The sequence below is a fragment of the Aphelocoma coerulescens genome, chromosome 6 (genome assembly GCF_041296385.1).
Source record: "Aphelocoma coerulescens isolate FSJ_1873_10779 chromosome 6, UR_Acoe_1.0, whole genome shotgun sequence".
Classification (NCBI taxonomy): domain Eukaryota; kingdom Metazoa; phylum Chordata; class Aves; order Passeriformes; family Corvidae; genus Aphelocoma; species Aphelocoma coerulescens.
The window spans coordinates 6,564,754-6,592,588 of NC_091020.1; the positions used below are offsets into that span (position 1 = coordinate 6,564,754).

At 44.3% G+C, this 27,835-nt stretch overlaps 2 protein-coding genes across 12 annotated transcripts; both read left to right on the top strand.

Moving 5' to 3' along the window:
* Positions 1–1,254: 1,254 nt before the first annotated feature.
* LOC138112265 (uncharacterized) lies at positions 1,255–23,821 on the top strand. Of its 11 annotated transcripts, none has more exons than XM_069019078.1 (9): positions 1,255–1,670; positions 4,213–4,343; positions 4,876–4,960; positions 5,388–5,485; positions 8,176–8,348; positions 12,578–12,665; positions 16,595–16,692; positions 20,214–20,349; positions 23,510–23,821. In XM_069019078.1, the coding sequence occupies exons 4-9, from the start codon at positions 5,462–5,464 to the stop codon at positions 23,552–23,554; spliced, it is 564 nt and encodes a 187-aa protein (XP_068875179.1). In that variant the 5' UTR covers positions 1,255–1,670; positions 4,213–4,343; positions 4,876–4,960; positions 5,388–5,461; the 3' UTR covers positions 23,555–23,821. The 11 variants fall into 11 exon arrangements, 6 of the variants coding, with proteins under 6 accessions (XP_068875179.1, XP_068875174.1, XP_068875176.1 ...); XM_069019073.1 differs by lacking the exon at positions 23,510–23,821 and adding an exon at positions 20,542–21,099; XM_069019075.1 differs by lacking the exon at positions 23,510–23,821 and adding an exon at positions 20,542–21,099 and having other exon boundaries at positions 1,255–1,575.
* A 1,218-nt stretch (positions 23,822–25,039) lies between these two features.
* On the top strand, positions 25,040–27,740 carry EGR2 (early growth response 2). The gene is made up of 2 exons (XM_069019080.1): positions 25,040–25,505; positions 25,850–27,740. Exons 1-2 carry the CDS (start codon positions 25,040–25,042, stop codon positions 27,055–27,057), a joined length of 1,674 nt encoding a protein of 557 aa, XP_068875181.1. The 3' UTR covers positions 27,058–27,740.
* The last annotated feature ends 95 nt before the right edge of the window (positions 27,741–27,835 follow it).

Genomic DNA, 27,835 nt, shown 5'->3' on the forward strand with positions numbered 1-27,835 from the left:
GTAAAATAAGGCAGGTGAAAGCCCTCCCCAAGCTTTTTTTATATCTGGTGTCTTCCAAAGGCATCAAAAATCAGATTTACAAACTGACCCAGCTTTGTCCTGTCTTTGGGGCGTCTATCATCAAGGTGCTTACAAAAACCACACAGAATACAACATTGGATTTTTATATTTTTCTGTTATTTCTGTGCTTGGCTTGGCAGAGGTTCCTGTGTACCCATTCAGTCTGCTTCCATGCATCTTCTGCAGATACTAATATGCAGCATATAGTCTGTAATCATGTTGGCTCCCATTTACAGGCTGCTCCCTGCCTCAAAACCCTTCCCAAATGGGGGTACAATGATGTCCAGTATCTCAGAACTCACAGAATGGGAAACTTCATACTTAGAGGAGTATCTTTGCTACAGCCAAATCCTCTGCCAATTTTCTTTGGCTGTGATAACATTAGAGCTTGCTTTATTTTAGAAATATGTTCTGTCAAATGATTCAGTGCTGGGTTTTTTCCTGATAGGTTCCTCATTTTCTTTCCAAAACAAGAAGATAACTGGTACAGGGAGTACCACTGACCATCAAAGGGCATCATTTTTGCTTTGTGGACTCAGCTGATCGTTGATGTTCATATGTCTTTGCTGCTTCGATTCAAGCAAATACTGGGATTGAATTTGGCAAATTAACATGACAAAGTCAATGTCAAGACCCATTGCAATGAAGAGAGAGAGAGAGAGTTATTTGCAGGGTAGTTTCTCAGCAGTCTGGTTGCAGAGAAACACTTTCCCTGCTTGAATTGTATGGGTCATGTGGTCATGAGGAAAACAGCTCAGTGGTGATTAATTTTTTGATTTTTTACACTGCTTTTTTTTCCAAAAGAATTCCTAAGAAGGGGACTGAACTATCGTTTCTCATGCTCCCATCACAGTCTTCTAGCTTAATTTTTCAGAAGCACCTAGGTAAGCTGTTTCTCATTCCTGACGTTTTGTTCAAGGACTTCAGCTGGGGAAGACTTAGCAGCTGCTTAAAGCTGCACCTGGTAACCTAAAAGTTTTTTTTCTTGAGGGTGTGATTACACTGTCTGGAGGATCTCCCATCTGGCTCTCTCTCTCTCTGCAGCTTTCAGCTGGCTCTGATGGCCATACCCTGCTCCAGCTGTATCTGTGCAAGGTTTGTTACCAAAACTTCATTGTGCTCACCTGCATGTCATAGAGATGGGTCTTAAAGGCCTCATTTAGTGGAGATATTTAAAGGGGTTCTTTCTCCTGATTATGAGGCTTGGCATATCTGTTGACTCCTGCAGTTTTTCATCTGACAATTATCCTTGTACAATCAAAGGAGCAGTGCCTGTGCTTAAACTGAGTGACCGAAGCAGGGCCCTTAGCATCGGTACTTAGCAGGACTGCTAACTGATACCAGTATTCTTCATACTCTTACTGGAAATGCCACGTTTTGTACTGATTGTGCATAGCTAAAGAGGTTTCTGGGTGTAACTGTTGTTGGGGTAACATCCAGAAGAAGTGCATTTAGGCAAAAGTCTCTCATCTGTGTCCTTGAATCGACCCTGCTAGCACTTTGAGTTTATGGCAGGTGTGTGTTACCTGACTAATTGCTGGTATGCTGTTTTGCCATAAGGCTATTGGCCTCCCTTTGCCTGGCAGAAGGATAGTTTCTATTTTTTCAAGGTAAATTCAGGTGGTTTACCTTGCTGAGACTGCTGCATGGGGATATCAGTGGGGCAGTTTGTCAGTGAATCGTCAGAAAGGCTGAGGATGAGCAGTGTTGGAAAACCTGAGCCATCAGCTGTCTTCATTTAAGAAACTTGTTCCAAGTTTGTTGTAGTTCCCCACTGCAGAGGATTAATTAGTTATGAAATTAAATACTTAAAAGGGTTATTTTGGGGCTTATATAATCTGTATAAAACCAAATAGGAATGATTCAATTGTTTATATAAAGAACTTCTTCCAGGAATATTTGATCTCTTTACTACAGTCCTCACTATTTCCTACATCTATGCTTAGGGGAAATAGACTCCGAAAATAATAGTTTTAAAGTTTCTTCACTACCCCTTCCTTTTAATTTCTTTTTACGACGTGGTTGGGTAGTTCCATGAACACAGCATATTAACAACATGACACTGTCTTCCAAATACAGCTTTGCTGAGGAATGTCTTTTTCTGACAGTTGATATTTGGATTGTTGCTCCTTTGGCCCCTCTTTGGAACTGTGTGGCTGTTCTGCCAGCTTTGGGTAAAAGGAGTGTGTGTTTGTATGTGTGCATGAGTGTGCATGCAGGAAGGGGTGTTGTCCTTTTTGGTACTGCTGTGTCAGTATAATGAGAGTTTTGTTATGGGTTTAATTGATAAAATATCTCCTATTTGGTAACAAGCACTGCAGTGTTTTTTTAAAACTTTATCTTGCAATTTAGGGTACTATGTTTCATTAATGAAAAAAATTTATCTTTCTAGTGAAAGCATTTTAATTCACTTCAAAGTGTTGTGGATTCTGATTCTATAGTGTTAGGTTTTAAGATGATACGGCTTTTCTCTTCAATGACAACTACTCTATTGTTCAGTACTGATTTACATTTTAAAACAAACTGAATACAAAGGTTTTGAACAAGAAAGAAATAGCAAGGTAGCTACCAAAATATCTTTTATTACTACTTTTTTTAAGCAGGTAACTTTTTGAAAGGCTATATTCTTGAGTCTCCAAAATATTTAAGTTGCTGTCATGTGAACTCATGTGAGAGAAGGAAGACAGAGAACTCAAGTGCCTCATTCTATAGTGTGAAATGAAGTTTGTGGGTGGACTTTTCACAGGGCTGCATTATGCTTTGTCTCCATGTGACACACTGGTTAAATGGACAGGACAAGCCTTTGTAGTTTTGCAATGTCCCAGTGTTGTTTAGCACATAAGAAGAGCTCAGTATTGGTGCAGCTGTTCATAAACTGGTGATTGAAAAACCTTGTTCAGGGCAAGAGAGAAAATGCTACATCATAATTCTGAGTCTGAGTTTTGAAGATGCTTCTGGCAATGTGAAACACTCCCTTTCCTTAAAAACATGATTACCTCTAATCCTTGTTGTGTGATGCTGCAGATGGAGACAGTACTGAGCATCTATTAGCAATTCAGATACACAGGGCTGAGGTTGAAGTTTTGATCTTTTATGTTCTCTGAGGATCTCTGAAGAGTATTTTTGGCCTGGGGGTTTTACACAGCCCTATTTTGTGAGAAATGCTGAGCTCCCATTTCTATTCTTTCTGCTTTGCTGAGGGTGGGGTTCTGAAAGCCACTGCTGAAAACTTCAGTTGTAGCTTGTCTTTTTGAAGTAGTTGCATTTTAAATACTTAATGGGCTTAAAGTATTCTAATTTCTCTGGTAATAACAAGCACCTTCCTTGAATGGTAGCCGAGAGGAGACTCACTAACAACGCTTTTCATGCTCGCTCCCAACTCGTGAAATCTCATACCCCAGGGGACCAGAGCTGCTCTTCACTGCTGACCTGGACACTAACCTCTTACTCTAGAAAGGAAGGAAGGGTTTGGCCTGAACTAAGAACTGGAAATGTTTGCTAGAAGGCTAGAGTGTATAAACCACCACTGAGATGTTATCTGTTGCAGCTGCCACCTTGCATCAGGTGCTCCTGTGAGTTTTTGCTGTTTGTAGAGTCCCAAAGGGCTGGTGCCATGCAGGGAGAGCAAACTGAAGGGCCAATAAGATGTCAGTTATGTGCTCATCTGAGGGGTTTCAGATGTCCTGGAAAACCCATACAAAAATGCTAGGATTCATTTGACAGCAGCTCACATTTCTTGCCCAGGTTGTGGAGTGGGGGAACACCACTTTGTGGCATTTTAACCCTGATCTGATGAGGTCTAGATGTTTGTCTGGCAGTTCTGTGCTGGTGATTTTGAAATTTAGATTTTCTTTATACTGAGAGACTTGTTTTCTGCATACTTCTAGGTTTTATCATGATCATTGAAATTCAATCTAAGAGGACAGATCTGTCCTTGCTATTATTTACTCATGGTTGGTTGGTTTAGGAAGCAGCTATCATGGAACAGGGTGAAAATATCAATTGGCATTTAGATCACAGTGAAGGCAGTATGTCATATATGTATTTTGTCTGCTGGATGTGTACAAATATGGGACTCATGAGATAGTTTCTGTTGCACTGGCTGCTGTATAAAAGATTAAAGCTTGGAGCAGTTTGTTTAATTAATTCCAGTGTAGCGGAGCCGTTGCTAGTATGTGACCAGAGGCACAGAGACAAAGGAGGGTCTTCAGAACGTGTTAACTGCGGGGCAGCGGGGGCGGCTTCACAAAGGTCACAGCAAAGAGCCCATCCCAGCTCGGGGGGTAAGTGATCTCCCTGCAAGGGAGAGCAAATGCTGCTTTCACATACGTGAGGCTCTTATTTGCTCACGATGTGACCGTACAAAAGAGAATAAAAATTAGCTCATATAGTCATTCTTTTCTTTTTTCTTGATGAGTCCCTGTAATTACTGAAAACTAATGTTTCCAACATTAAAGTATTGCATGGACTATCAATATTCTAGTGTACGCTTTCATGTTCAGAATGTGGAAGGGGGTTGCTAGAAGAGAACTTCCTGTATTTAATTAAGTAGCTTATATGTAATTTTCAGAAAGATGAACTGAATAATCTCAGGATATTTCAGGGTGCACAGTATGAAATGATATATTGCACCATCCTACCATATCAATATTTGTTATTAATGAAAATCTTTAAAAACAGCAACAAAACCCCCCAAATCATGATTATTCAATAATTTTACCAGTTAATGTACTCACATCTGAGTATTTTGGTTATTTCTTACAATCAGAAAATAGTGCCTACAAAAACTCCATTGGTCCTTTTATCTTTGCTCAGGGTCACCTGGAATGATCTCAGTATTTCCATACAAGCAGCAAAGAGCTGCTCATTCTGGTGTCAGACTTGCTTTCTGGCCCAACAGGTACTGGATTACATGCTGAGGTTCTGTACCGTCAATTGTATATTTATAATCTTTAAAGCACCTCTTTTCAGAAGCAAATTAAACTCCTTGGACAGGATTTGTAATGTTATTGAGGTTCCTGAAATGCAGATAACCTCTAGCTGGGACTTTTAAAATATGAATTGGGACTCCTGTATTCTTCTGAGAATCCAGTAGTACATTACTTGCATCTTTAGACCAAATGAGGCCTCACTTCTTCAGGATGGCATTTAGCAAATGCTGTCATTTGGAGATGTGTCCAAAAGCATGCAAATATTTTGCTGAGTAAGACCAGACTTTAAAAGTTGTGTTTCAGTGTTTTGTGTCATTTGGCTGACAGACCACACTTTCAGTTCTGGGGGATGTGTATGGCTGGCTGAATTTCAGTTCGTGTTTCCTGAATATGCAGGCTTTGTGCAGAAAATGGTGAACCTTACTGCTAGCACCAATGTTTGAAAGGAAGGTTTTATTACAAGCTGCCTGATGCGTCACCTGAAGTCCCTTAAGGTAACCACTCTGCTGGTGAGCCTAGGCTTGCCTGAATTTCACAAGCAAGCAGCTTTAGACTCTGTGTTTTTATCATGTCCTAAACAGTCAGAGGTAATCTCTCAGACTGGCATGTAAAGACCTATATAAATGCTAAATATTCCCAAAATATTTATGCTTTTTTCCCCCACCTATTTCCTTCTCAGTCATGAGAAGAAAATCAACCTTTTGATGACCAAGGTATATTTACAGGTGATACATATTATGGTTTTGGAGTTCTTGGCATTGCCAGGACAAGAGGTTTAGGATTATGAACAGCTTCAAGGTTCAGACCTTTAGCAACAAATTTGTCCACAAAGATGCTGTTGCAGTATCTTTAAACAAACGGAACTATTCTAGCCTGATGCTGGGATTAGGAGTAAGAATTAATTTCTCTAGCTTTCTCCCATTTTGATATAATTTGGGAATATTTAGGGTGGAATATACTGCAGTTGGAACTTCGCAGCCAGTGTTTCATCACAAAGGTATTCACTGTTAGAAGACAACCTTGATCTGGTTCAGGAGCACATTGCATATATGAAAGTGACAACGTATTTGTTAGAATTCATTTTAATGGGAAATCCTCAATACATGAAGATTGGCAGGTTGATGGCTGAGACCCGTTCAGTGCCACAATGCATGTGCAGGCAGTACCCACTGTTCAGCACGTGCCACACCCAGGGGGTCAGCCTGCAGCTGCTCTGACTCAGGTGAGCATGCAGCATGGCAGAGCATCCTCGCTGCCATGCAGCAGCATCCAGTGTCTAGCAGGTCCACCTTCTCCCTTGACAGAAGGAGCCTGACCTGAGAGCACATGCACTGGCAATACAAAGTTTATATAATGCACAAACAGAGAACACCTAGTCAATTATGACAACTAATAGAATGGAGATACAACTGTTGAAGCACTGAACTGGGAATTCTGATTTACTTGTATGAAGATGATTTGTACATCAGTCCAGCGCAACCCTTGGATCCATGTTTATCTGTAAGCCTAGGAGCATCCCTAAGGAAGTATCAAATGGGACATTTGCAGAACTATTTATAAAATCTTGATAGCAATGGTGAGAGATGAGGAAGCACCCTTGTTGGTGGATACACAGGATCGAGTGCCTTCTTTTTGTGTCTTTAGAAAAAAAAAGCAAACAAAAACTGCATAGAGTACAATAAAAATCATAGTGGTAGAAAGATTCAACAGAAAACCCGACATTCTTCCAGTGTTCAACAGTCCTCATAACAATGCATGTTGTTCTACTGCAGTGTGTCAGCCACCCAGGGTATTCAGATCAGCAGTGGTAAGATTCACGGTCCTGCAAGAAAATTTATGATTGTGACAAAAATTGAATGAAATCCAATTTCTCCCCATTTTATTTTGTCTTGAATTGTACCTTAGGTGACAGGACTGCAATTAATATCTCTTGTAACACAGAAGACTCATTAAATTGGCCTTGTTATGGTTGCTGAGGTGCTGTGCTGCTGCTGAAAGGGATTCCCCCATTATCTGTGTTTGACACATACTCCTAATCAACCAGGCCAATTCTGCTTTATCAAAGGTCTTTCACATGAGTGGAGATAATATTTATTCTGACTTGTACTAGCGTAAAAAATGTAGGTTGCATTGGCAGACACACAACCCTCTGTCAGAATTGGTCACGCAGAGCATTTATTGAGGTGTTCCCTTTCTGCAAAGGTGATTCCAAATACAGCCCACTTCACCTTTCACTGCTGGGGATCCAGGTCATTCTGGTTCTTTAAAACCTCTGCTTTCAAGGAAGATTTGTGAAATGAAATCTCACAGCAAGAGGTGTCAAAGGGCAAGATTAATATCAATTCTGCAATTTCCTCCACAATTTATTGATGAAAAAAAAAAATCCATCAGCCCTACATTTCCAGCTTGCTTTGGAAGCTTGTTAGCAATATATATATTCTCCTTTCTAAGAGGTCTTAATATGTGTCACAATATTACCTCATTTGCTGAAAATTTTCTGAACACTTGGTTTTGCTTCATATTGATACTCAGTTTATCAGGGACAATAGTTTGTTTACCAAACTGCTCATAGAAAATAGATGCGGTTTAACAGAGGTGATACTGTTTCAGTCCATTTTGTTTAGCAACACTAATAAACTAACTCAATGCTTAAGAACATCACCTGTAAAAGGCTTGCACGGATACTTTCATACTATCACAGTGTTAAGTGCTCAAAAGAAACATTTGTAGCTGTAATGCAGCCTCATATGTCTGCATGAGAAACCACCTGCCCCAAACCACAATCCAAATGCTCTCTTATTTACATGTAAGAAATTTTGGATAAGACGCTAGATCCATACAAATTATATGTGTGTGTGTGTGTATGTATGTATAACCTATACAAATGCTAGATGTATTTTTGATTTTTCATTCTTTTCCTTGTATACATACAGAAGAGGATGCTTCCTTGTCTCCAGAAACACAAAGCAGTTTCTGATTTGAGGGAAAAGATGGGAACTGGGAGGAAGGGCAATTGACAATGCTCATGCCAAATGTTGGAATGATGCTGCAACACCCTGTCCAGGACTGATTGCTGGAAGAATGTCAGAGAATTGAGGCAGAAGGGTGTTGTTTTCTATGCAAGTCATTATTTGGTTGTTCAAACCTTTTTTTCATCAGTACGATTTCTTTCTTGGATTATCAGGAAACTGAGAGAACACTGACCTGCATTTTGCAACAGACCTCTTGGTACAGCAGTGCTGAATATTGGCAGATACTTCAGACACTGAAGCCAGGAGAAAACAAGCATCCTTCCTCCCCAGAAAGAGGTGTGGGAATGTGCTTGCTGCAGAGGTTGCCCTCACATCAAGGAGGAAGGTGAGGAGTTGTAAGAGTGCTGAACCTGAATGAAAGCAGGTACTGTCCTGCAAGTGCCTGGAAAAGGTTTTGCATCAGGGTCCTTATGAGCACAGCTTTGTGCCAGAGACCTTGGCCTCCCCCTTCCTTTTGTCTTGGGGCTGATGGCTGAAATGCTGGATGTCCAGGAATCAGATGATTTCCCAGTCACTATTCTGTTCCTGGAAAAGCTGCTTCTGCTGATGAGGGCCTTATGTTTCTGACTTGCTTTGCTGAGCAGAAAAGCTTGTACTGGGACTGTAATTCAGAAAGCAACATTTGTCTCCTTCTCCAAGAGATGACCTGAGTCACTGAGTTGATGCCAAGAGACTGGGTCCTTTATGAGAAAGAAACTTCCTTTTTTTCTTTCATTCTTTCTTTCTTCCTTTTCCAAGGCAAAAAGCTCTTTAGTGTTTCTCTGGCCCCACACAGAATGATGAGGGAATAGCTGTATCTTACAAATGAACAGAGACAGAACACTGCAGTAGAAAGACTTCAGTCTGATTGTTCTTAGGTACATTGTGCAGAATGTTGAAATATCATATGGAGAAGTCATATTTTCAATCAGCCAGCCACAACTTGGAAATTATTAATACTATTTTGAGTCAAAACATCCAAAACAGATGAAGGTAAAACAAATTGAGGTTTCTGATCATGTAGATAATAATCTTTGCTTTTTTCACACTCATCTTCAGGAGCTCCCAGGATTGTGTGTACTTCTAACATCATGTATCTTGATGCATAATTAACGAGCTTCGTATAATGCCATGTTTGTTTATTCATGTCTACTTCAAATTTATTAGATGAAATATCCTGAAAGCCAGAGTTGGAAAGCATGGAGCTAGGTTTTTGATGAATAATTAGTTGTCAAGTTGATGCTTTTGCAGACAGAGATCATCAGTTAAATAAACATGATTACAGACAACAAAATGGTCCCTGAACCGTAACCAGTCCCATTTGCACAAAGTTCTTGCAGGCTTGTAGAGCTGCTGCCTTGTACTTGCAATGATCTACTTGTCAGCTGCACCATGGCAGTCTTGGGCAGCAGAAACTCCCCAGGCATTGCTGTGCTGGGAGCGGTCAACACGTGCATCTTAAGTTGAGGGGGGGAACTGCTCCTGCCTTCAGTAGGGCTTGGAGCCAGACCTCTTGTTAGCTATTTACAGTACTCAAAGATGACACCCACATGAACTGGAGTTTGCATGGATTATCAGAGCACAGCTCTGCTTGTGCTTTCAAACTTTCATTCATTTTTGTCAAACAATGTCTTAAGCATTTTGCAAGATGTGGCAGGAAGGATGCAGAAACACATGGCCATGTTTCCTGCAGTAAGTCTATCTTTCCCACTGTAGTGGACTGAGGTCTCAAAGGGAAAGTCCAAGAACTGATAATGGAATAATTCAGTGACTCAAGACTGAGGAAGCAAATGCTGAGAAAGTTGTAATTCCAAACATGGTCTGATGCAAGAGGTTGATGTACTGTAGGCACTTCTTAACATAATCAGCAAACAACAGTGGCCAAATTCTTTCCTCTGAGTCTTCCTAATCTGAAGGAAAGAATGGAAAGAAAAGTCTTGCATATGCAAAGCTCAGAGCTGTGCGTTATTCCAAAACAGCGGGGCTGAAAATGCAACTTTAAGTGTTTGGAGCAAAGATAACCATTTAAAGAGTCTTTCATTTGGAGATCTGGCAAACTAGAAAAGCAGAAGTGAAGATCTCTGCTTGCACTGAGAGCTGATTTCTTGAGGTCAGTGACACTGGGGTCAGTTTTAGCTGATTGTGGAGAACTTAATGTGTTTTAAAATAATTGCACAAAGGCATCTCAGTATTTTGTTAAAAAAAGGTCATGAAACCAAATTAAGTGGTTTATTGGAAAATACTGAAGTGAAGTATTTCTGTTTTGAATGTTAGACTGTAGGAGTCAGGCTGGTATTTTGCCAGAAAATGTGAGTTTGGGGAATCCTGTGGAAATTTCAAGAAATTATAAACAGAAGCTGACTAGCAAAAGGTATGAAATCCAGTGTTTTTATCAACTGAAATATACTTATTTAAGAAATACTATAGATGTTAACAACTGAGCAGTGCAGGGAGTGGAAGAGTAACTCCTGTTTATCCTTGAATCCTCCTTAATTTTCTTCCAATCAATCTAAGTATCAAGATGACTGATTTCTAACTGCACCCAGCAAAAAAGAGAATTGTTTCTTTTTACTCTTTAAGTTTTAAGCCTAGTGTGGATTTTTACAAAGGAATGTCTTTATGGAAATTGCCTATGCCAATGGACATGGAGTTTTTGAAGGAAAGAATTGAAAGAAGTTAGACTTCAGTGCAGCACCTTATCTAAATATTCCCCACAGGTAGCTACGTCTTCAGCTGACTGCTGCTAAATTGATAGCTCTCCTGGAAACACTGTCCTTACACTTGAATATCAGAAAGGCTTTTTGTTTTAATTTCTTATACATAAGGAAAAGCAGAATGGGTTCCAATGGGAATAGGACAAGAAAATGGGATGCACATGTGTGAGAAGTTTAACACATGTGTAAGTGCTCAAAGTACTGCAGCCTGTACTAATAAAAATTACAGATTTTTAAATTTTCAATTGCTTTTTCACTCTGAATGTTTGCTGAATAGCTTTCTATTTTTGTTTGGAAATACATTTTATTTTAGAGTTTATACAGTATTCCAGACTGCACAAAATATACAGCTCTTACTTGTAGAGCAGAGAACAAGTCATTATGCTGGAAAACTACTCTGTCTGCTTGCATTTTCTCCCAGTTTCTCTTAGCTATTACAGACAGCTTGAAACACCTTCCTTTTTTGCACTTACACCTATCTTGCATCCGTATTTTCTATCCTATAGATCATACTATATTAAAACAGTATGGCAGTTAAAAGTGATTGTGGCAATGTATCAAAGTTATTTCGGGAGTAACCTGGTATTTAATTTTCTATTAATAGGCAGTATTTTTATAATAAGTTTTTTTTTTCCTGGCAGTCATTATTCATCAAAAAGGATTTTTGTATCCAAAAGGGTAGCTCAGTGCATTTTTTATTGGCTCTAGGCCTAAACTTCAGCAAGTGTGTGATCAAGTATACCAGAAAAATCCTTTGTCCATTGCTAAACCTTATGAAATTGTAGATCAAAAGAGTTTTCCTATCTTACAAGGACTGTGGTACCATTCATGGGCTAAAAATGACTGTCAAAGTAATAAAACAACTACTGTTGTCAGGGAAAGATTAAAAGCAGCAGCTGGATTGTATACAGTCAACTTGAAAATCTTTCTCTAGGAAGGTAGATGCTTTAGAAAATGATCTGGCTTTTCAGTTGATTTGCCATGATTGGCAGCCCCATAAAATGGCTACTGACACAGGAACTTACAAAAGAAAGAAGCCTTTTTTCCCCCCTTTAAAGAGCATATTCTGCTTCTTGCCTTCTCCCAAATTGGACTCTGCATTTGGAAGTGAGATGTAATGCAAGTGTCATGGCAATGATGGCTGCCAGCCTTTCCTCTTTTATGCAATTTACCTATACTAGGTTTTTTTCTGAAATCATTTCTGCTGTCAGTTTTCTGCAGCTTGTGTTTTAACCTATGCTCATTTTACTGTTTTAGTTTTGTTCCTTGAGTTCATCTGTACATTTTGCAAATCTCCTTAAATTCAGTATATTGCCACATCAGTTTCCATGTTATTTTTCCAAGATCATAATCAGCTGGAACAGTACCAAATACATTTAATCTCCATTCAGTTTCTACCATTATCCCTAGTATAGAGGAGTGAATATTTTTGTCTCCATACTTCTTGTCATCCTGTTCCTCAAATTAGCTTGTGTGCAAACTTTGAAACTTTTTATTTATGCAAGGTCAGCGTTAATTATTTCTTTAATTAATTCCTTTCTTTCCATTTAATTATCTCTCTTATGTCTAGCCATCCAGGCTTTCTTGTTCTTCTGAACGAAGTAGATTATCTTTCTATCTGTATCACAAGATTTGGCCATCTGCCTTCCACTTGGTGATTTTTTCCAGATTGTAGTTGTCTTTGGTGTTTTCTTTCCTGATACCTTTTTGATTTATATCTATTTCTTAATGTCTTCCCTCAGATATTTCTTACTACATAACATTAACTTGGAGAGTAGTTTATCTTTCTTACATCCTGCCAACACCATTGGAAATGAACTCAATGGTTTGCCAACCTTTTTTTCCTGCTTTCTGATTCCAGCGCTCCTCGTGTTGTAATTTTGGACTTCACATGCCCCTGTGAGCATTGCTGTGCCTCTCCTCACCTCTGCTTGGCCAGATTCTCAAATGTAAGACCCGTTTGTGTTGTTTTCCCTTTGGATTATGTACAATGGAGATATGAAATGGACAGCTTTGTTTCACTATATCCCATTTTCCATGCACTGGTCTTCTTACAACCATGTCTGTGTTTGGCTTTTGTGGGTCTAAGAATGTGTGTTGCATAATTGGTCCCATCCCAAAGCCACTGGTGGTGGCTGTGCCAGGCCTGCAGCATGCCCGGTTTGTGAGCAAGTACAAGTTCCTCTTGCCCATTCACATGCCGGGCTCGGCACACACTGCCTGCAGCTTCACGTAAGGTCAGCAGTGTTCTTCCTATCTGTGCTGAGGATGGAAAACTTCAGCTGGGAGCCAAAAACTACTGTCCCTTCTGATCTTTTTTCAGTGCCCTGCCTGAGAAACACAAGCTCCCACAGTAGGTGACAGTTTCAGAAGGAATGCTGTTAAGGAGAGCTGCTGAGCAGGAGAGGTGCTGGATGCAGCCTCTGGTGCAACAGCAGGCACTGATCCACCCCCTTGGCAGTTACCCTGCTTAAAACTCCTTTACCCAAATCTAGAAACACACTCTGAGTGCCTTTAGCTTCTTTTGGGGCTCAAGCTCTAACAGCAGCACCAAGCCTCACCCTTGCTGACCGTGGACCTTGAAAAAGAAAAGAACAACGTCTGATGTTTTTTTCAGATCTTTCTGAAGGAGAAATACAGATAAAAGCAAAGCTCTTTGTGACTGATTTTTTTTCACTATCTACTTGAAAGGCAGTGGGTCAGAATTAAGGCATTTTTGCTGCGGAGGAAATGTGTGGGATGTTGGCTGCAAGCCAGTAGCCACTAACATCCCTGCTGCACTAGGAATACTTGAATGAAGTGGGCGTCAACCTCGGGAGAGCGGGCATTTGGTAACAGCACTACCTACATCAGAGGAAAACCTCTTCATTGAGATTCAAGGAGTAAAAATATTGAATGGAGATAAACCAGCTTGGTAGATTCTTCTGAGGGACAGTGAAAATGGAAGAATTATCATCCAGTCTGGAAGATCATCCTCTAAGCTCCTGTGCTTGTCAGGTCCCATTCATTCCACAGGAGATGAGATCCATACAGCTGCTGACTTTTCTGACAGTATTAAAGTTTCATCTTCCAGTTCTGTTTTCTCAGCACAAAGAGTGATGAAATAATATCTGGAGCTTTCAGCCAGTAGTCCATGTCTTTTAGGTTTTTTTCCAAAACCAGAATAAAAATCTGAAGTGTGTCAAATGCCTCCAGAAAATATAATTTATTCAGACACTCATTTTGCTTGTGTCCAGCTGGATATCCACTGGGAAAAACAGAAGTGATTTCAAGAGTTTCTTTATATCACTAAATTATGAATCTGAAGGATCAAGCAGAATACTCCCATGTTGTCTTTCTCATTGTTATCTGTCCTAGTTACAGAGTTAAACTATATTGCTGAGTCAGTCACCAGTGCTATCCAGTCAAAATATGAGCACATTTTCCTTGAATCAAGTCCATCATCACAACATGACGTCTATGAAATAGTTCCTCTTTCCACCTCCAGTAATGTGATAGATAAGCAACAGATTTTTTTTTTTTGTCTGAAACTGCAAATCTTGTTCTCAGTGTGTGTAATTGAAAGGAGATTCCCATCTTATTTGTGACATCACTGAATTATTAGAAAGTAATACATTCATTGTTTTCAAACAGGAAAATGACAATGATGGAAAAAGGGAAGGAAAGTGTTTTGGCTAAGTGTTGACAATGGACAGAAGTGGTCATAAAAAGACTGAATAGCTAGAATAGAGCATCCCAAATATTTTAAAAAGCTCTTCTTCTTGCAGAAAAAATAAAGAGGTCCTGGATAAGTGACAGAGCTACTTCCGTGTAAATCTAAATGTTTACATGGTAATAAGAATTTAGATTTTGGATGCAGTTGTGCATGTTGGCTCAAACACGTCTGGTCTAATAACACTGAGGTTACAGAAAGCCAGGGGATCTATGACAGCTAGGTGACATGGATGAAAAATAAGTGAATTTGAGCAGGATTTGAGAAAACTAGACCCATGAACTGGAGCAGGTCTACCAAAGTAAGGTAATTATTGGTTTTAGTTTTACTATGGATAATAGCTTTGTGTTGCCAATTTGCCTTTCAAATTCTGGTTTTGGAAATGACCTGTACAAGCTATTTGTGGACAATTCGTTTGCAGTGTCCTACCCCCTGGGCAGAAAGCCTGGGGCAGGGGGAAAACAGCTTTAATGCCTCAGGGCTGCATAGTTCCTGTGCCTGGCAAACTGGAAACCACCAAGTGACCAACACAGCAGGCCTGGGTGGGTTGATGGCTAACGTGTGATAGGAATCAAGCCTGAAAGATTAGGGAGAGAAATGTACTCACTAGAGCAAAACCAACTGTTGGACTTCTAATGAGTTGGAAAAGTTAATCAGGGTTGCAGCTTGAAAAAAAGGTGTGAGGCTGAGTAACTGTGCAGCCAGGAGAGCCCATGGACTGATGGATGTGGTGGAAGTAGCAGTTGCATAAATGTGGACATCTGTGAGAAGACACAGAACAGAGCCAGCAGTCAAAGTCTGAGATGAAGAGAAGGACCTGGAAGAAAGCTTTGTGGCAATGAAATAGGAAAGAGGGAAGGAATGATGGAGAAGGTTCGGATATTGGAAGATACTTAGACACTTTAGCAAGAAAAATGGTCTGAGGCATAACATGCTCAGGAAAATGGAAGAAGAAAATGTAACTGTAATGACTTCTTCTGTGAAGAACCTTTTTTTTCTGAAATCCCTGGGTGGCAGGCAGCAAATTAGCAAATCCTCAAAATGAATCTGGAAAGCAACCACACTATCTGCTCTGAGAGAAAAGTTTAAATTGTCTAACATAGTTTTTATAAGGAAAAGAAAAATGTGCCGGAGGGCTGAGAGTTCTTAAGACCAAGTTATAAACCTTTGAAAATAGGATTTTATAATGGAAATGCAGAGATCATTAACTATTGTAAGCACCTCTAAGAATGACACCTCTATAGTAAATTACATTCAAATTAATATAAAACTGTAAAGATTCTCTGACAGCTTTGATTATGTAAGTTGATTTTAGTAGTTAAATGTTGACTTTCTATAATGCATTCTCCAAATATTATACTGAATGCTGCATCATATATAACAATTACCATGTCACAGTGCTATTTTGTGTAAATTAAATTATTGACAGCAATATAATTTTGTATTCACTTTATTATTTTGATCCATTTTTCTGTCAAAATATACAATGACTCTTCACTAGATTTAGAAACCAGTAAAACTCTTTAGATGGTGAAGTATTATTCTCCATACATTATTTTTCCTTAGCCTGTAATGAGATTGGGGAAGAGAGGGGGAAGCAACATTTCATTCGTCCTCTGACACTGTGTGTGTTTTTAGACATGTTGTCAACTTTAAATTGTGTTTCAATAATTGTGCTTATCAGAAAGTCTGCAAAGTCCATGGTAGCCTGGTCAGGCTGTCCAGGCATGTGGCAGAGATGGTTGTTTTTCGTGTGCTCCGGCACAAGCACTGTCCTGAATCATGGCATGGAGTTTGATTATGATCATAGGTTATGATTACAGGTTGGACTTGATCATCTCCAAGGTCTCTTCCAACCTAGTTGATTCTTTGATTCCATGATTCTATGATTACTCAGCCTAGCTTTAAGGAGTTTCTATTGTACCTCCCAGGGTGAATGCTTCCTGTTCCTTGATATCTCTTATGAGTTAAGGTGAAAAACATCATCTGTGTGGTGCAGCTCCTTCTTCATACCTTCTTTTCCCATGTCCTTTGCGGGGGGGGTGGTTATGGCAACAGTGACTGTCCATCCTTGGATGCCTGGAAAGTACTTGCAGGTTGTGGTTTTAACTGCAGATCAACACTTGTAATGCAGCACTTAGAGTTTTCTCATTCACCCTTCTACAGATGCACAGCCTGTCAGCTCCTCATGACCTGCACGACACTAGAGTGCAGAAGTTGGGACACAAGCTCTGTCTTCCTACTGGATCTCGGCTCTTCTCCAGGCAGGTACCCTGACCCCCAATATGGACACAGCCCAGCTGGCTCACTTCACATGAAGCCCAAAGCCTGAATCATAAAGACACAGGGAGCCCCCAGAGTGACTCTGAAACATGTACTTGGGTGCTATCCTATAAGGTGAAAGAAATGGGCTCAGCTGCTTTTAGGCAGAGAAGAGGACTGAATCCAGCACATCACATACCATGGGAATGGACTCCAGTATTCTTTTGTACTTTCTGGGCAGAAAAATTTCCTCCATTCTGAATGGTGATAGAAAGACTCAAAAAATGCTCATTTTCTCAGCTTGTCCAGACCAGGAAGATTGGGGAAAACATACTTTGCACATCTCAGTGGACTTTACTTATGGCTCAGGTACAACCAAGCCTTAGTCACATCTGCATCTACTCAATAATAAAAATCAAAGACACGTTGGCCCTCCTGAGAGCCTGGGAAGCAGTTTCTGGTCCCTGGGCTGGTGAATGCAGACTTGTTTGTGGCCATACAGCTGTGGGCTAGCTACCTCTTCAGTAAACTGGCCCAGGTCTGTGCCCTTATTGCCCTGTGAGCCTTAAATTAAAGATTATTTTTCAGATGCTGTTTGCAGTTGTTATTCAGCTGCACAGAGCATGTGGAATCAAGGGGACTGAGAGGAAAGCTGCAAGTTGCCAGCATGGTGGGGATGGGACAGGGGATGAGAGGTAACAGGGGAGGGTACTTGGAGTTCACCATTTTTAGTGCTCTCTAAATATGCCAAAGTTTATTTGTCTGTTGTCCACGGGTTGGGAACATACAAATAAAATATATGTCCTTTCCATGGCAGCACAAAATTACAAAAAGTCACCTGATACTGATGAAATGCACATAATCATTGCACATGCTCTTAATTTAGTATGAAATGTTATTATATTGTTATGTCTGCATGCACCAAATTCCCTTGTGCTCAGTTTTAAGGGACAGAAGCCTGGAGACACTTGGCAATCTGTCCTGGAAATTACTGCTAGTGCTGAAAGTAGATGCCACTTCTTAGCCTGGGTCATTCATTTTTCCCTTTGCTTAGGCTCTGTTTGTTATTGATCTACACTGCACATTCAAGATCTGCAGTGTGGTGGCAGTAGTAGTAGTGTGAACATGGAAAAGAATCTGTTTGCTTGAAGACTGATCTGTTTTTATATTAGTCTGATAGAAAAGCATTAGAGCTCTGTCAGCCTTCCCCTCCTAAGATACTGGTATTGACTTGCATTCTGTAGGCAAACGGAGCTTAGTAACAATAATTGCAGGCACAACTGTAGAAGGACCATGTCAGCATGACCATTTCTGTTAGCTGGAACATTTATAAAATGCCAGGAAGTCATCAATGGGTAGAAGAATTACTTCCTTCTAGTTTCTCATCTAACATTTAGTAGCTATCCCTCCTTTGAATGTTTAACTTGTAAGGAAAGATCTTGTCTTGGTACCTTTCTGCATGTAATTTCATGTATCTTCCCCTGTATGAAGCTGTTTCACACACAACCATGTTACAGCAGTAGAGTTTTAACAGGACCAGCTTCATATGGGAGTAGACAAATAGACTTGAGTCTTCCTATGGCACAGGCACAAAATGCTAAGCCATGATGCTGAATTTCTTACTTGGCCTAATTTCTTGTTTGATTTGCCAGCGTGGGAGTTAATTGTATAAACACAGAAATATGGGAGATAGGAAGAAACACACTCTGTGCTGTCCTGTTCGGGTAGCTCTGTTTCTCACTGGCTTTGTTAATGTGTTGCTTACAGCAGTTTAAATGGAAGGGGGGATGAGGAACAGTTGGTGATGAGAAGGACTAAATGTGAGAAGACATGGAGAAATCATATTGCTTGATAGGAAATATTTCCTCCCAGCATATTTCTGTGCTAGCCCACATAAGTGGAACTCTATAACAGTACCCTGTGACTACACCAGGAGATGCAATGGCATTGAGTTCAGGTATTAAACAAATATATATCCTGGTTCATCTAATTTTGGCATCTGAGATTTTAGGTAGCAGTCATCCCCTTGATGTGTGAGTGCCCAAACACTGTGGTGATGAGCCAGGCCTCTGTTAGCACCTCAGGTTACTAACCTGGAGAGAGGAACTATGCACAAAAGGAGGATTTAAAGCTAAAACAGAGCAAACAAGAACAGCTGATTAAGTTATCCTGGGAGTTGGGAAAAATGAACCTGCTGGGCAGGTGTTCCCTAATGATGTTGTTTTGGCTTTACTAGCCTGTCTTCTTGATGTATCCTCTATTTGTTCAAAGAAAATCATCTGCTCCTATCAGCTATTTCAAAGTAAATTCACAAGAATAGCTTGTTCCCACTCTATTCCAAATATAGATGTCGGCAGCAATTGCTGAGATAAGGGGGAAGGAAAAGGAACTACCAAGGAAGAGGAAAGACAGGAGGGGGAAGAGAGAAAAGACAGCTGAAAGGTTGGACAACAGAGTAGAGAGAGAGAGAGACATGAATGAGAAGGGAGGTGAAAGAACAAGCACAATACATCACAGCAGAGAAAACAAATTAAAGATATCAACAAACTCCTACAAAACAGGTGAAAGCAGCCCAAATATACGATGAAAAGGACTATGCCCACCCTCAGGAGAACCTGGAGTTTTAGCCTTGTAAAATAACCAAACTGTAAATAAAATCATGTCCAATTTTTTTTGCTCACTCAGATTGTAGGGGTTACATCATCAGAAAACTCAAGCTAACTTATACCACTTAAAAATCTGGCCCTAGAAATTTTAAAGCAAAGCATGTTGCTTATTTTAATCTCTTGGGGGGTGGAGGGTGGGTGTTTGTTTGTTTGTTTGTTTGTTTGTTTTAATTCTCTGCTCCAATAAAATTTGCTGTCAGTTCCTGACAGAAAGCTATCTATTGGGTAACCTTGCTGAAAATTAATCTGAATCCCCTTGTCCTAAAGAATTCATAGTCAGGATGGTCTTCTGGTGAAACTGGAACATGTAGACATACCCTCAGGAGCAGAAAATAAAAGCTGATAAAAACTAAGGAAAAGCCAGAACCACACACAGATTGACTCACCCAGAGCAAAGAGCTGAGGGCTTTCAAGGCTGAAGACAGATTTGTTTAAGACAAAAACACAGAGAAATGAGACATAAATGGAAACAGGTTCTGAGAAGTGGCACATAGGGCAAATGCAGATGAGTGCTTGGCAATCTAGAAGTCCTGTAAGTGGCTCCAGCTTCCCTGGCGGGATAGGAAGTTTCTGGGAAACACCCCACAGAGCTCTTTTGCCTCTCTTCTCAAGAGAAGACTGCTTGGAAAATGGTGTTAAAGGTTTGCTTTCCCTCCTGGTTTGCTGGAGACAGATGTTATACCTGACCTTACTTCTCACCCGAGGATAAAAAGCTATGCCCAATTCTGAAGGCACTGTTTCCTATAAACTGAATATTCCCAGAAACCCTTTTGACAGGCTTTCTAAGCACTCAAACAGTAGGTAATGGTACCAAGAGAACTGAAAATGTGACTCTTGCTATACTTCTTTTATTTCAGTCCTTCAAGGAAGAATGCCACCTTCATGATGAAGGGATGTACTCAATTAGTCTCTCTCTCAACTAAAGACCCAGCCATGGGACAAGGCAGTATTTACACAAAACACAGGAGACACGTTAGAGCAGGAAATACAAGGGTAAGTGAAACTAGTTTCAGAAGAAAGGACTGGAAAATAAAGCTTTGCAGGCAGACTATCACTATTCAGAAACAAAGTCGTCATTATTTTGCGAGTCTTGTCTCATGAATGACATGTGTATCCCAGTAATTTTCACAGTTGAGAAGCAACTTTTTTTTTTCTTTTTTTTTCTTTTTTTCTTTGTTCCCCCAGCAAGCAGCATGCAGAGCTCATATTTTAGCCTTTCAGCAGGGATGCCCCTCTGTGGCTCGCTCTCAACACTTCCCTGCAGTACATGATCCCCCTGTGGACATTGTTGGGGTTGTGGGGGTCACAGGCTGTGGCCGGGATCTCTGACTCAACAGGGCTATAGTCGCTCTATAGATAGCACGACTGTGATGAAAACCTTTAGGGGTGCTGTTACACGGTGAAACACCAGCAGAACTCAGCCCAAGGCATCGCTCTTTGCTCAGCTGCTGTGTCCTCGCTGCCTCCCGGGAGCGCCTTTCCCCAGGAGAGGGCAGTGGAGCCCGCACACGCTCCCCGCTCCCCTCCCGACGGCGGCGGGGAGCATCCGTTCCCTCGGGTGTTCCGTTGGGAACTCATGGGCTGAGTGGAAGCAGGATTACGGATTTAATGCATCTGCTAGAAACCGTGTACGGGAATATCCAGGAAATGTTCTATGTGTTTAATAACGAGAATAATTTTTGAGCAAACAAGTCTGTTGTTGCTTTTATTTGACTGGAAGTTTTCTCTGTCACACATACTTGTTCACAGCCACACAAACTTAAACTAGTAGTTTGTTGATTCCACATGGGTTTATTTAATTCCTATAGCCCGAATTAGAAAAATTTATTGACATTTAAACAGCCCTTCAGAATGCTGCTACTGCTATCCTAAGCCAAGTCCTCACAATAAAGTCATTTACTTATTTCAAATTTACAGGCATTCATCCTAAGACAACAAGCAGCCTTGGCTGAAAACCACAGAGTGGTTTCAAGGTACTGTAATTAAGGGCAGACTGGGATGCCTTCTCTGCTCCTTAACCATCCACTTCCCCTAGTATGCCAGCAGTCAGCCAGCTGTTTTCTGTAGGCTCATGTTTACAGCAGGTTCCCCTGGCTGTATTCCAGGTTTTGGTAACTGGCCAGTGCAGACTAAGAGCCTGTATCAGGCCTGTGAGGGGCAGGCAGGGCAGGCTGAAGGGAAGTGGCTTTTGCCTGCAGCCTGGGAATCCAGCAGGCACCCCTGGCCAAAACAAGCATTGCTTCCTGTAAGGACATGACAAATCTTTCTACCCCCAGTGAAAAGGGGTAAATTTAGGAAACTCTGAAATCCAGCTTTGGAGAGAAGATTTTCTCTTTTACATGAAACATTAAAAACTCACCAACCCTAACATGAATCTGGCCCAGACTCAGGACAGACATTCTTTGCTGTTGTCAGAGCCATTTGACTCCAATCTGTAAACAACTCCCTGTTCCCAGGTGAGTTCCTACTCCCCAGGGCACCTGCTGAGCTGGGGCCACCTTAACTGTCCCGAAAGCAGTAGGATGCAGAGTGGAAGTGGCAGACTGTGTTTCCCAAGCAGGCCTACTAACATCGCTGCTGTTAGCACATGAGGTCAGGCAAGTTTTGCTGCAAAAGCATAGTAACCCCCTGGAGAGATGACTCAAATGTGTGATGCTAAGCTGGTTAAATGTGTTGCCAGCTCTACAGATGATAAGATGCCTTTTCTTCCTCAACCACTCTCAACTTAGGTATGGAAGCAAGGAAAATTTTATTTCTACAGCTCATGTCTCAGGTACTTGTGGTAGAGAATGGAAAATAAATCCCCAGTGCAATGTCAGCTAGCAACTTGTTGAAAGAGCAAATACAATAAATCCAAAGAGGCCTGGTTTCAAAGAAGTTGAGAATAGAAGTCCTGCCTTTCAGCTCTGAACCCTCCTCAATCACTGCTATATCCAGTAAGATGTCATGCATGTTCAAGGCTCTTGGTGTGAGTGGGGATTTGGCAATTTGCACCAACAATCTGCCTGTCATATGAAACCAAGTGGTTTATAGGAAGCACAGAAATCAGTAGTATATTTCTGCATGTAAGGGCCATTGACGTCAGTGCAAGCTGACTGTCCAGTCCAACCCTTGGAGTCTGCTGTAATCAGCCAAACGGGGATCAAAGGCACAAAGCACATGCAAAGCAATACAGCAAGGATATCTGAAAAGGGCCCAGAAACGTTTGAGTTTCATCTGTCAACAACTTCCTGAAACTGAGCATTAAGTATGTTTCCATGTTGCCCCATACCAGAGCCTGCTGCCATTGAGACAAAGCCCCCATTGAAAGATGTCGAGTGATTTGATTGTCCCTGGAAAGGCTGGAAATCAGACACAATTTACTCCATTCTTAAGAAGGCTTTTAAAATTAACCAACCAAGTCAACTACAGTAATATTCCACAGGTGAAGTTAGCCAGGAGGTTCATTAAATTTTATTTGTGTCTGTCTTTCATTGACTCCTTTTCCATAGTGGAAGAACATTAAATCAGCCAAGGTAGTTCAAAGCTAGAGTTGATTCACGGGGAGATTAAGGTGGGGTGTGAAACCTTGGTTCTCTTTTCTCCTGTGTACATTATGATTTAGTGTCATCAGTGGGCATGTGGTATTTTGAATACAAGAAGATGATGTAGAATATCCATAAGCCCTAAATCTATCTGCAATGTTTTGCTGTAAGGAGGATACTGCACTTAGAGTTACTGTTTCTCAAATTCATGTAAAGTAACTCACCCCACTGCACAACAGATTCCAATATTTTGTTCTTTCATAGTAGCGGTTAGACCAATTATAGCTCAGCTGTAACGAAAAGGTACAATACAATTGCTCCTACTTCTCAGTCAAATTTCCCAGAACCTGTCTCTCTGTCACAATTTAACTTTTAAATTGAGATGGGTTTTTAAATGAAAATATCTAGAATCCTGCTGAAATCTTGCTTTCAACTAAATCTCATATGTCAAATTGTACTGGCTGTACATTAAGTGCTAGAAAGGACTGGTAACAAAAGTCTATGTTAAAAAACACTGTTATATATTTACTAATTACTGTGTATACTTCTCTGATCACCCATCAAGGCAAATATCTAGGTTTGCACCTACCATTCCTTAGAAAACGCCCCTAAATCTTTTACTTTTCCAGGGATTCTGCTGTCTAGTCTGGACTCTGTGGTGCCTGGACAAGTAGTGAACATGGAGCATCACCAAAGGCAGTGAACTGGAGGAACTGAAAGAGCCTTTCTCAGCTGGGGTGTGAGGTGTGGCATGGATAAAGAGGGTCCTGGGAGACACTGTGACAGTGCTTGGGAGCCAAGGCAGAGGTAAGTCCATGTGCTACAGGGATGCCCGAGCACACCCCTCTTCTGTGGCACAGGCTGTAATGTATTAGACCTGTAAATATTAGTATGTGCAGTTAAAAATGAAAGCGAAGAGTTTTTAGCCTTCCTATGTATTCTCTGGCTTGTTGCTTTGGAACAGGAATGCACTGTTGTAGTATCTCTCATATGTTGCCATGTCTTGCTGCTGCTTGGGTTGTCAATGGGTTGTTTTTTTACTGCAGACTATTGAAAAGGGGCCTCGCACGCTACAGACCATATGTGGGAGTTGCTTTCCTAAATACAGTAATAAACAGCCACGAGATGAAATATCCCCAAGTAATGAGATTAGTGACATGGGATACAGCTTTCAAAAATAATTACATCTGACACCCTCATCAGCAAGAAGATGTAGGGGCTGCAAGCTCTAAGCTTGGGAACAGTGTATGAAAGATTGGCTTCTCCTGGGAAGGGAGGCACAAGGGAGGCTATTTTTAGTACTTCGGAGGAAAAAAAAAAAAAAAAAAAAAAAAGAAAAGCTAGAATTTAAGCACTCTTCGGTTTGATACCCTCGTTATGGAGGAGATCATGGAGAAATAAAGCAAAAGCGGGAGTGGAAATGTTACTGAGGATGGAAACTGTGGGAGCAAGAGGTTGAACTGAGCAAAGCGGGAGCGGTAGGGTCAGAACGGAACGAGGTGGGGCGGCGGGGGGGCACTCCTGTCCCCCTGCCACCCCTCCCCGTCCCGTCCTCGCTTGTGCCCGTCGATACAATAACAACCCAGCGACGGCGGAGCAGGCGGTTCCGTTTTCGCGACGGTATATATAGATCAGACACTTTCCAAAAAAAGCAGCGCCGCCGAGTCGCTCTGTTCGGCGGCTCTTTCCACCCGTAATTCAGAAAAAAAAAAAAAAAACAAACCCAAAACAAAACTATTTTTTAAAATTATTTTTTCTTTAAGAAAGGAGAAGCTCTATTCCGTGAATGCGGCTGTTTCCTGACCCGCCGCCGGTTTGCGGTTACGGGCTGCAGAGAAAGTGAGCGGGGTCTGGCGGGGCGGCCCCGGGACCTCCTCTGCTTTTCCGAGCCTTTTTAAAATTTTCCGGAACGAGCCCTAAAAGGGCAGGCGGGGCGGGGCCGGATCCTCGCCTTTTTAGGACAAGGGCTCCGCCACCGGAATACCCCCCTGGGCGGCGCGGCGGGCGGCGGCGGGGGCCGAGCGGGGCCGGGGCGGGTCGGGGCCGCCCCCGCGGGGCGCGGAGGGTGTGCGGAGAGGGGGGGTCGGGGCGGGCGCGGGCCGGCGGGTCCCGCACGCGGGCGCCCACGTGACCGCCGGGCCCCGTTCCTCAGTCCTTATATGGGCAGTGACGTCCCGGGCATTCAGGGGGCCCCCATAAATAGTTACCGCCAGACTTGTCCTCCAGCGCGAGCTGCGGCGGGAGCGCGGCGCTCCCGGGGCACCGCGGGCACCGCACCGCCGCGACGGGGCGGCCGCCCGCCCGCACATGCCGCGCCGGCTCCCCGCGGTCCCCCCGCGCCGGTAGTGGGAGGCAGGGGGAAGCGCCCCCTCCTCTCCCTCCCCTCCCCGCCCCGAGCGCCCACCGCCGGCCGGGAGCGCCGCTCCCCCGGCCGCCCCGCTGCCCCCATGATGACAGCCAAGGCGGTGGACAAGATCCCGGTGACCCTCGGTGGGTTCGTGCACCAGCTCCCCGAGGGCATTTACCCCACGGATGACATCTCCGCTGCGCTGCCAACTTCGGTCGCGATCTTCCCCAATGCCGACCTGGCAGGGCCGTTTGACCAGATGAGCGGTGTGGCAGGAGGTAAGAGGAACCCTCGCAGGTGCGGGCCGGGCCGCCCGCGGAGAGCGGCGGGGCGGCGGAGACCCGGGGCGGTGGGCGGGGGTCAAACTGGGACGGGGTGCCGAGACCCTCTCCGGGGCTCCCCCGCTGCCTGGCCGGGGTCCCCGCCGCCCCTCGCGGCAGCCCTACCTCCGCACCCAGCTCGGGGGGGAAAGTTGCAGTTGGCGCGGAGCCCCCCTGCATCCGGAGCGCAACATGTGCGCGCCGCAGCCCCGCGCTGGGCCGGGGCGGGCGGTGGCTGGGACCGGTGCCGGTCGCCCGGCGGGTGGCGGCGCGGAGGGCTGACCTGCTCCTTGCCCCCCCAGACGGCATGATCAACGTGGACATGGGCGACAAGCGGGCCCTGGACCTGCCCTACGGTGGCGGCTTCGCGCCCAACGCCCCGGCTTCCCGCAACCAGACCTTCACCTACATGGGCAAATTCTCCATCGACCCGCAGTACCCTGGCGCCGGTTGCTACCCCGAGGGCATCATCAACATCGTGAGCGCGGGGATCCTGCAGGGGGTCAGCACGCCCTCCTCCGCCGCCTCCTCCGCCGCCTCCTCCGCCTCCTCCGCCGCCTCCTCGGCCACCGCCGCCTCCGCCACCTCCCCCAACCCGCTGGCCGGGGCCCTCGGCTGCACCATGGCACAGGGCCAGCCAGCCGACCTGGAGCATCTCTACTCGCCTCCGCCGCCGCCCTACTCGGGCTGCGGTGACCTGTACCCGCAAGACCCCTCTTCGGCTTTCCTGCCCGCCGCCGGCGGCGGGGCACTGCCTTTTCCCCCGCCGCCCTCCTACCCCTCACCGAAGGCGGCGGCGGCCGACGGCGGGCTCTTCACAATGATCCCCGAGTACGGCGGCTTCTTCCCGCCGCCTCAGTGCCAGCGGGAGCTGCACGCCGGCCCCGACCGCAAGCCCTTCCCCTGCCCCCTCGACTCGCTCCGCGTCCCGCCGCCCCTCACGCCGCTTTCCACCATCCGCAACTTCACGATGGGGGCGCCCCCGGCGGGCGCCGCCCCCGGCAGCGCTCCCGGCAGCGGCGGGGGCGAGGGTGCGGGCGCCCGGCTGCCCGCCGGCGCCTACAGTCCACACCACCTGCCGCTGCGGCCCATCCTGCGGCCCCGCAAGTACCCCAATCGGCCCAGCAAGACGCCGGTCCACGAGCGGCCCTACCCGTGCCCCGCCGAGGGCTGCGACCGCCGCTTCTCCCGCTCCGACGAGCTCACCCGGCACATCCGCATCCACACGGGCCACAAGCCCTTCCAGTGCCGTATCTGCATGCGGAACTTCAGCCGCAGCGACCACCTCACCACCCACATCCGCACGCACACCGGCGAGAAGCCCTTCGCCTGCGACTTCTGCGGCAGGAAGTTCGCCCGGTCCGACGAGAGGAAGCGGCACACCAAGATTCACCTGCGCCAGAAGGAACGGAAAGGAGCCGCGGCCGCCGCCGGCGGGTGCCCGCAACCCGGCGGAGGGAGCGGCGCCGCCGCCCTGGCCCCCTGCGCGGCGCGGACGAGGACGCCCTGACGGCGCGGGACGCGCAGGACCCAGCGCGGAGCCGCCGCCGAGCGCGGTGGGCGCGGAGCGGAGCGGGGCCCGGCGGGGCGCGACGAGCACCTGGCGGCGCCGCGGGGCTCCCCCGGGCCGGGGCGGGCCGGAGCGAGCCGGAGCGGCGGTTGTACATAGGGGCTGCGGCGGGAGGATGGATGCATGCAGTGCCGTCGTGGTGAGGTGTTCTTGGTGCCTTGTGTGGTGTAGAGCCCGGTCCCCTGTCTGCATGTGGGGGGTGCCTTACCTATCCGCTCCGACGACAGCAGCGACACCGAGACCGGAAAGTTTTTCCCTCCCTGGTTTTAGTATGGCTGTACATTTCTGCCTATTAATATTGGGATTTTTTTTTTTTTTAGAGACTATATTTTTGTACGCACTGGTTTGGGGTTTTGGTTTTGTTTTTCTTTTTGGTGACTTAAAAGTGTTCCGTTTGTAGTAGGACTTGGGACAGGATGTAAATACTCGGGCTGGGACCGGCGCCCGTGGTCGGCCGGGACCCAGTGCGCCGCAGGTAACACGAATAATGCACAACCACTAATGGGGGCTGGAAGGAAAGGGGGGTGTCTTTCTGGCCACTCTGTAAATAAACTTTTCGACAATAGGGTAGGTGCTTACAACGTTTATAAAAGACGACAAATAAATCTCTTAATTATGCTAAATTGACATCTTTATTTCCGTAGGTTCCCTGGCCCGACCCAGGGACTTGGTGTCCCCCGGTCATTCCCGACCCGCGCCGGGTCCCGGCGGTGGAGGG

Excerpts from the sequence above, each read along its gene's own strand:
- LOC138112265 (XM_069019073.1), top strand. The coding sequence starts at position 5,462 with ATGCGTCACCTGAAGTCCCTTAAG. Across the intron at positions 5,486-8,175 it reads GTCACCTGAAGTCCCTTAAG|GAAACTGAGAGAACACTGAC; the intron begins GTAACCACTCTG and ends TTGGATTATCAG. Across the intron at positions 20,350-20,541 it reads TTAGAGCAGGAAATACAAGG|CAAGCAGCATGCAGAGCTCA; the intron begins GTAAGTGAAACT and ends TTGTTCCCCCAG.
- EGR2 (XM_069019080.1), top strand. The coding sequence starts at position 25,040 with ATGGGCAGTGACGTCCCGGGCATTCAGGGGGCCCCCATAAATAGTTAC. Across the intron at positions 25,506-25,849 it reads GATGAGCGGTGTGGCAGGAG|ACGGCATGATCAACGTGGAC; the intron begins GTAAGAGGAACC and ends TTGCCCCCCCAG.